General features: G+C 37.4%; 1 protein-coding gene across 1 annotated transcript; it reads right to left on the minus strand.

The window, feature by feature from the left end:
• Positions 1-5,548: 5,548 nt before the first annotated feature.
• zgc:171781 lies at positions 5,549-6,675 on the minus strand. The gene is made up of 6 exons (NM_001109845.2): positions 6,624-6,675; positions 6,376-6,465; positions 6,214-6,261; positions 5,959-6,094; positions 5,718-5,821; positions 5,549-5,635 (listed from the first exon to the last, which is right to left on the minus strand). The coding sequence occupies exons 1-6, from the start codon at positions 6,649-6,651 to the stop codon at positions 5,622-5,624; spliced, it is 420 nt and encodes a 139-aa protein (NP_001103315.2). The 5' UTR covers positions 6,652-6,675; the 3' UTR covers positions 5,549-5,621.
• Between the last annotated feature and the right edge of the window lie 2,456 nt (positions 6,676-9,131).

The following is a 9,131-nucleotide window of genomic DNA, read 5'->3' on the forward strand; positions in this document are numbered from 1 at the left end:
TTCTCTGGGAATCATTGATCTTGAACAGTTGTAGCCGATTAACAGGCCAACATCATAATCCTGTAGTGGAGGTATTTTGTCTGCGATGACAGAAAGATGCTTCCAATGTTCAGCAACCTCATTCATGGGAATATGGTTGCGATTTGTTGGAATACAATCTTTAGTATAAGTTGCTGGTAAATCGATATAGTCACTAGACTTATAAGCTCTCACCTGAAGTCCAGTCACTCTCTCACTTTGAAGTACCATATCCCTTCCAAGCATTGTTGTCAGTTTTAGTTTCACTGGAAATGATGCAGCTTTCAATGAATCACTCACACTTTTATCAATGAAAGTTGTGTCACTCTGAGAATCCAACAGCGCATATACCAATTGTTCACAACTTGGATTATGTTTCGCAGATACCCAAACAGGGACAATCATAGAAGTACACACACCAGGTTCTTCTCCAGCTACATTTAATGTCACTGCATTAGCCGTTTCTTCAGAATCGTTTTGCATTTGAACTGCAGAAGATGAAGTTCTTACCATTTTCACAAAGTTGTTATTGTGCAAACTAGTTGGATGCTTCTTGTTACAGGTATCACATGTTAGACGATATCGACATACTTTTGCGCTGTGTCCAAAATTCAGGCATCCATAACAAAGCTTCTTTTCTTGGATGTATTGCTGTCGTTCTTCTAGTGGTCTACTGAGAAATTTAGAACAATTGTCAAGTTGATGATTAATTTTCTGACAGAACACACATTGAGTTTTGCTAGAAGACTTAATCACATTCACTTCAGTGTTTGATTGAGTAGCCAAAACCCGTACTCTATTTTTCTTGACTTCTTCCAGGTTTACCTTCTCATCTGTATATCCTGAATTGTGAAGAGCATGGAAGGAAGTAACTGGATTACATGCTACATCCGCTTCAGTTGACACAAACACAGCAAATTCATCAAAAGTGGGATATTCATGATTATTGGTGATAGATTGTGTGACTTGACGATTCCATCTACTAATTGCCCAATCAGGTAACTTTTGCACAAGTTTTTGATTCTCTTGATAATCGTTTAAGGTCTGAAGACCCTTAAGATGAGATAGTGCACCACGACATGCATTCAGAAAATCTGAGAAAGCTTGAAGTCCCATGGCATCCTTTGGGTGGATTTTAGGCCAATTTGCTAAACGTTCTCTGAACGCCTTTTGAATAATAAATGGATGGCCGTACCGATCAATTAACTTATCCCAAGCATCTTTGTAGACTTCATCATCAGTTCTGAAGAAAGTGCCATCCAAGGCTTTCCGCGCAGGCCCACTCACATATTTCTTGAGATAAAACATCTTATCAGCAGAGGAAATCCCTTTCTTATCAATAAGTGCCATAAAGGATTGCTTAAACTCAATAAAGTGAATAGGATCACCTGTAAAAATAGGAGGCTCTGGAACTGGAAGTTTGCTTGCAGATATGCCATCTTGAAGTGCTTGAACAAGAGCAGAGAATTCAGAAGTTGATGCTTTAACTGATGGATTTGTGGTCTCATTTTGTTCCTGTCGATTAACTTCTTTCCTTTCATTTCCTTGAGACAACTCCGATCCACTCGCACTACTACAATCATTTAAAGAGCTGGTTATTTTCTCAACTTCTTCACTGTAAACATCCAGTTTAGCTTGAGCTACTTTTAAATCCTTTTGCACTTGAATTTGCTCTAATTCTTTAAACTCAACTTCAAGGGCTTTTTTATGCTGATCTTCTAACTGTTTTATTTTCTCTTTTTGCTTAGTTTCTGCCATTAAAGAATTATATGCAGCTTGTTTGGCTGCTACTTCTGCTGCAGCATCTACACGCTTCGCCTCTAAGTCTGATAAAACAGAGCAATGACTTGAATGATCACTGATTTCTTGAATATTTTGTGAAGCTGTTGAACCAAAAATTGAATTAGCATACTTATAACTCAAAGCACTAAGACGTTCCTTTTCCCTCTCATAACTGTAATCACCATCTATTCCTGCTATTCTTTCATTAACAATTCTGGTCACATCAGTTGTAACTGCTTCAAATGAATCCATTTTTTGTCTCATCTCAACATCAGGTAATGTTTGTTTCCTAAATTCATCATAAGCACTGAGAACCTTATTTTTAGCAATTTCCAAAGTTTCAATTAAAATAGCTAATTGAGTGTCTGATAGATCCAATTTAAGTTGCTCACGTGCATTACGGGCTTCAATTTTCCATTTATCATACAAAGAAACAACCTTTTTCTTCTTTTTTTGTTGCTCTTCCTGCTGATAAGCTAAAATTTTTTCAGTAGGGACCTGTACACGTGTTGAACGTCCTGTATTTTTACTCCTAGTTTCCATATCAGCTTGCTTAGTGTGCTTCTTTGAACCTACATCTGATTTTGACATTTTGGATCTATAAATGAATACCCCACAATAATTTTAGGTCGATTATTATTATTACACAATAAATTTAGGTCGAAATTAACCACTCACTTTAACCATATACAAAAAGGCTTAAATGCATAGTTAAACACTTTGATAGATCACAATTCATTTAACAAGTGACTTAAACACACACAACAACGTTAATTGCCCTTTAAAAACACACCCACCATGATCGAGAAATTGTCCTTTTAAAAGTTCAGTTAGTTTCTTTGTTTTAGTACTCACTGCGATCCTCAAACTAGTTTAAAGCCGTTGTATGCCGTAAGTCCGTTAGATCAGTCCGTGCAGCTGTGTGTAGCCTTGTAGCTCCGTCCGTTTAAAGTCCGCTTTATCTTGATCCGTAGCGAGCAATCACACCGTTTCCAACGAGCGCACTGACGCCAGAAGTCCTTTTAATTGCCGTCCGTAGCACTCCGTCAAGCAGCGCAGCGACCTGATGATGGAAAGCTCTTACTGTAGCTCCCTGGTTCAATAAAGGATTGACTCTTTCACTGGTGTTTTCCCATGATTTATTTATATACATATATATATATATACTTTAGGGGTGTAACGATATTAAAACCGAACCGAAATATCGCGATACACCAACCACGATACGTATCGCGAAACTCTCGTGGCGTACCGCGGTACTCTCACGCCCCCTGCTGCCCATTGTTGAGGTTGACGTCACTTGTCTCTAACTAATTGAACCAATTTAAACACATCTTTATTATAATATTTGATGAAAATTGTTTTAGTAATGATGTGGATTTGTTCTAAATATTAGATTCTAAAGTTAATATTTTAGTGCATGTTATGTCATGTGACTTGAGTAAGCATCACACTTGTTACTACTGGACGCAGGATGGCTGCTTCACATAGTACTGAGATTGCAGATCCCCCAGACACATTTAAGTCATCTGTGTGGAAACATTTTGGTTTTCCAGTTGAGTACAGGAATAGAATTTGTGTCGTAGACAAAGCCTTACTTGTAAGGAAAAACATTTAAAAAGTGTGGTAATTTTACAATGTGAGGGTGTAAGCAACAGAACTGCCAACAAGAGTGATTTAATGTACAAAAGTAAAACCAGAATAATGCCCAAATATACAAAAAAAGATAAATATTTACACTAATAAAAATAATATATTAAAGGAACAAATTCAAACAAAAGTATCAAACAAAAATTAGTTAAACTCGAGCAAGGGGGTGATAGTGAAGACAAACAAAAGAAATAAATATAATAAAACAATGCTAACTCATGAATAACCCCTCTTACCTCCCTAAAACTGATGAAAAGAAAAAAAAGGTCTTCAGCGCCGTGCGCCGCATTCTTCCCTATACTGAATAAAATAAACAAAGATGACCTTCACCTCTTACCTGATGTCTTTAACAATACAGTTTGCAAAATGGAAATCGTATGACATTTTCCCTATCCACCTTACACTAAGACTGAACTTGAGGAGATACAGCTATATTGTCGGGAAGGAGCGGAGCTAAAAAAATAACATACAAATCAATTGAAATAAAAATGTACAAACCTCACAAAATTTCTTAAAGTGGGCAAAAGTAATGCAAAATAATTTTACCCAATTTTACCCCGCGTGATTAGGGGGCCCAGCGTCGTCGTGATTTTCAATAATTAAAAATCCACCAGCGAACGCAATAATCAAACTCTTGGGAACAACTGTGGTCGGAACCAAAGTTCACACGTCTGTGTTCTCTGAACACCTCTCAAGCGGTGGAGCGGTCTCAAGCGGTCTCAAGTCAGTCCTCGTACAGCAGCCTCTCCCACCTGCAGCCCGAGAGCAGATCACCCCTCTGCGTACCCCCCCCCCCTTCATCAGGGGGCCCCGTCAGCGATCCCTGCAGGGGGGCCTCTGCATTTTGCGCTACGCCACTGCGGCTACAACCCTAACATTAGTTTCAGACACAACTGCAATGTATTTTACTGGTGAATGTCATGTAAAAACACTTTACAAACACATTATATGTATATTTTTCATTAATTTAAACAGAAACCTATCTATCTAAATGAAACCATATAATCAAAAATGAGCGTCTGTGTCTCCACAGAGATCAAGCCTCTCATCGGAGAATGTGGATATTATGGTGTTTTTGAAGAAGATCTTTCACTAGTCTACACTGCAGTTATTTATTTAATTTTAGTTTACTTAGTTAAGATGGCTGCACTAAAGAGAATATTTTTTTTCTGACTAGTCTATATTGGAGGTATTTATTTAATTCTAATTGTTTACTCGGGTATCCTGACTGTACTAAAAAGTAGAGAGAGAGAGAGAAAGAAAAAGAGAGAGAAAGTATATACACACACACACACACACACTATAAACATTGTAGAAAAGATGCAATAACAAACACACCATGTCAGTTATTAACACAGAATGTTATCAGCAGAATATTATATAAGACTCTTTTTAGATTGCACTGCTTTCTCCTGTAGACTGTAAATTATTCAATATTGAAAATATTTTCATACCATTGGTATAATTACGCAGTTCTGTCCTTCACAACACAGACAGCAATCAAGTCAATCATCCAGACATTTTAATCTAATTTATTAACTTAGATTAAATTAGCCAGAAACCAGTTATTAAGATTAAATGATCTTGTACCTGCAAAAATATTTTCAGCTCATGTAAGCAAGGCTCAGCATACATAAATCAGGAAACAGATTTCATTTACAGTAGCTTTAAAGAAAAAGGTTCTTACTTTCAGAGAGTAATTGTACAAAAAGTATGTCACAGAGCAATTTCCACAAACTGTATGGAGCTTAGTCTGGATTTTTGAAAAAAAAAAAAAATAATATATATATATATAAATATATATATATATATGTTTGAGAACTTTAATCATTATTCAGATCAATATTTTATTGTCCTAATTTGGAGCTTAACATGTAAACCTTAGCAGACAGAACAGACTCAGCAGCTCATCTATCAGTGCTTGACAAGAATTCAAAATTTAGGACTAAAAGCTACTGTTGCCTTTGTCAGCTAATACCAGTCTGGTGAAATTTCACCACAAACATTTGGCCTACTCAAACGGATCTTTGGTTTATTTGAAGAAAGAAAAAAAAAAAAAAAAAAAAAAAAAAAAAAAAAAAACACACACCACACACAATTTCCATTTAGGCATTTATTAAAAGTAAATGCTGAGGAGACACTGGCAGAAAAATAAGCCCAAATCCACAAGATCAGCTCCAACGACCTGCAAGAGAAATTAGATCAAAGCTTAAACAAGGTCAAGCAAAACACCTGTTATGCATTTTATGCCCAGTTTAACAACTTACGCCTGCAGCAGTATTTGACTGTCAAATACTTGTATATGCGAGGACACGGATCAGAGAATACACCATTGGTGGCTGGTACATAGCAGCTCTCACGTCCATCACACCTACACAAGAGTTCATTCATGACACCGATTTGAATAAAGTTGGTTCATTCTAGCTGTAGCCAAATCATGCTCAAAATGACTCCTTGGCAACCAGATCTTAGTTAATGCACGTCACAAATAACTGTTAAAATCTATACCTTGCTGAGACACGGGGCAGAGAGTTTGATGAACGGCAGTTGGTGTTTCGGACTTGACGAGGTGAAAGATTTATATTGCAGGTTTTTTTATCTGTACGTCCATAGTTTGCAGCAAGGATCTTGATTTTAGCATGTCCTACACGGAGGTGACAGAGAGGGAGAGAAAAAATAAAAAAATAAACCCACCCACAAACCCAACATTAAAATGCGTATTTTACAGACACTGATTTCATGGATGTTGACACTTCATCTTACCAGGACAGGACAGACGCAGAACAGAGCCCTCACATGCAGTTACGGAGTCTGAGAAATAAATAGTCACTTAAACTGGTAGATTATACTGGCTTATAACTAAAAATAAACAAATTACTTATTTTCAATTAGAATAATAAAACAAACAGATACTGAAACACTTACTAGTAGACCTCCGGCAGTGCTCATAATCATAGTGATCATGACCGTGACCACCATTTGCTGAGATCAGCAGGCTGGAATGCAGTACAATCACTGAAAAACAAACACAGAAGAACTGATCAAGACACCCAGCACTGCTAATCACATTATTAGCAGCACAAAAGTTATACAAAACTACCCATGATACAACAACACAGCCAAAAGCAAATTTACTGCACATCTGCTTGTTAAACCCAACAAAAAAAACTCACACGTAAGACAAAAACTGAGAAAGCCCATGGTTCTGCTGTTGTCTTCCACTATGCATGCAGATTTTACTGATGCATACTTATAGGCCATTTGTGTGAGTGGTAATGAGCGACACCTGTGCGCCACACCGGTCTGCAGTCCCACAGAGGACAACAGGAGGAGGAGTGACCAGCGGATACAGGTTTTTAAACAGTTTAAAGCTACGGTCACACTAGAGTTTGTGCGTGTGAAATTCTGTAGTGGTGGGCAAAAGGCTTCGTGACACACTGAAACAGTCGAAGCAAATGTGTCGAAGCTTTGAAACATTTCGAAACCCAACTCTATAGTGACACCTACGGTCTTTTTTCTTATGTATTGCACTGAAACTGTTTCAGCAAAGAACTTTTGAACAAATTGAGGCATTAAACCCCACTTTGTATGCTCGAACTTTCAGGTATTATAGTGGAGGGGTTAAAGTATTTGATTACCATGCGGGGATAGTGGCTTCGAACCCAGGATAGTTTTGTTGTTTTCAAATGCTTTAATACCGGTTGGTAATGCTTTGCTCTTGTATCGTTTTGTTTCAACATTGGTCTGATATCCGTATAAACAATTTGTGAATAAATATGTCTTGTTTTGGTCTTAAAAAAGGGTTGTTGCTAGATCAGAAACTGTGGCCTGATGTTATCAAGAATTATTTATATTATTCATTAAATTTTCCATTTATTGTATTTTATTAATGTCTACCCAAACCCTAAACCCATCTATCACAGTACTGTAAAATTATTAATTATAGTTTAACAGTGTTACAAAAATGATGCTATATTGATGGCGTAACTGCAGCTGTATCCTATTTAGGCTACACAAAACAGAAACATGATATAAATACATGAAACCATGATTTCAGAGTATTTGTACACGTCGGAATTCGAACCCAAAACATCATTCAAAGCACAGTATCAACAAGCACACGTACAGTCCACCAGGCCATATGAAACAGGATTTTCTCAACCTTGGCAGCAAAATGAAGGTTCGCCAGGTCTCGAAACGCTTTTAAGCTGATCCATGCTTTGAATCTCTTTAGTCAGGTGACCAGGTGTTTCGAAACATTTTAGTCACATGACTTGGGTGCTTCAGCTCATGCTTCGATGCAGTGTTTCGAAACACTTGCACTTCGCGATCTCGACACTGTGTCGAAACGTCAGTTTCACATCTGCCATCCCTAAAATTCTGGCGTGCAGAGCTGGGAAAAATGGCTGGATTAAACAACATGAATAAACATTATAAAAGCAAGCTATTGATCCATGTTTTAAATTTCTGTCCAAAGATGTCATGTTTTGATCCTCAGTTGGTCTTACACAGTCAAGTGATGCGATTTCGCAGCTCAGAGTTCACCAACCTTGAAATTTGCACCGCAGCAACCTGCGAAACTTGACCCATGACCCTTGACTTTTCTCCCCATTGACTTCCATTTATACGAAAACGAATGCGTCAGACTGGAGATGCAAGGATGTCTAAATCTCTCCAGAATTTCAGACCCTAAGAACTGTTATGTAATTTCATAGGACAAGACCACAAGAATTGCTATGCAATACAACAATAGACTTTCTGATCTGAGAAGTAATCAGCAAACCAGCTGTTCAACTGTTCTATTAAAATCATCCTGATTAAACCTTCCTGACTGAATGTCTTTGACAATATCAGGGAAGAATGCAGGAATGCGCTCTTCCCCTTTCACCCCAAGCCTCCCTTCTTGACCTTTAAGCAGATCACTCACATTTCACATAAAATGCCCAGGGTTTTAATATGGTGTATCTTGTAGCTCTATATTCATGTTTGGTATCATTTTAAATGTCTCTGTGGGATTGGTAAAGTGGTCTTAATGTCACTGTAATATTTCACTGGTACGATTTTGATTTGGTTTTTGGCTTTGATTAAATCTCTGACAGGTGCTCCCCCCCATCTAGAGATGATTAACACCTCAAATTCATCAGGCAAGAGTCTCTGTGACTCTTCTATTATCTTGAATTTATGGCTGTTTTTTTCTGAGTTGAGTATATAAGGTAAAGATGTGATATCGTCACCTTAAAATTATAATGTTCAATCTGACATTTTTGTCAAAATTGAGTTATTAAAATATTCTTATTAAATGACAACTTATTTACATTATGTGATGTTTTTTGTAAGTTGTTTACGTTATAAGACTTTTTATTTTAAAAACAAACAAAAAAAGGTTTTATCTCCAAAAAAGTCAAATTCTAGCTCAGCTCTATAAGGTTTTTTCTGTGAGCTAATCAGCTTTTTTAATGCACGCACGAGGATCAGTTTTCTTTGTCAGTTGGCCAGACTGCTCCACTGACAGAGGGAAACACCCATACACACTCATTCACACACATTCACACACATAAACTATGGCCAATTTTAGCTTACCTAATTCACCGCATGTCTTTGGACTTGTGGAGGAAAACGGAGCATTTGGAGGAAACCCACACCAACACGGGGAGAACATGCAAACTCTACACAGAAATGCC

The sequence above is a fragment of the Danio rerio genome, chromosome 22 (assembly GCF_049306965.1).
Source record: "Danio rerio strain Tuebingen ecotype United States chromosome 22, GRCz12tu, whole genome shotgun sequence".
Classification (NCBI taxonomy): domain Eukaryota; kingdom Metazoa; phylum Chordata; class Actinopteri; order Cypriniformes; family Danionidae; genus Danio; species Danio rerio.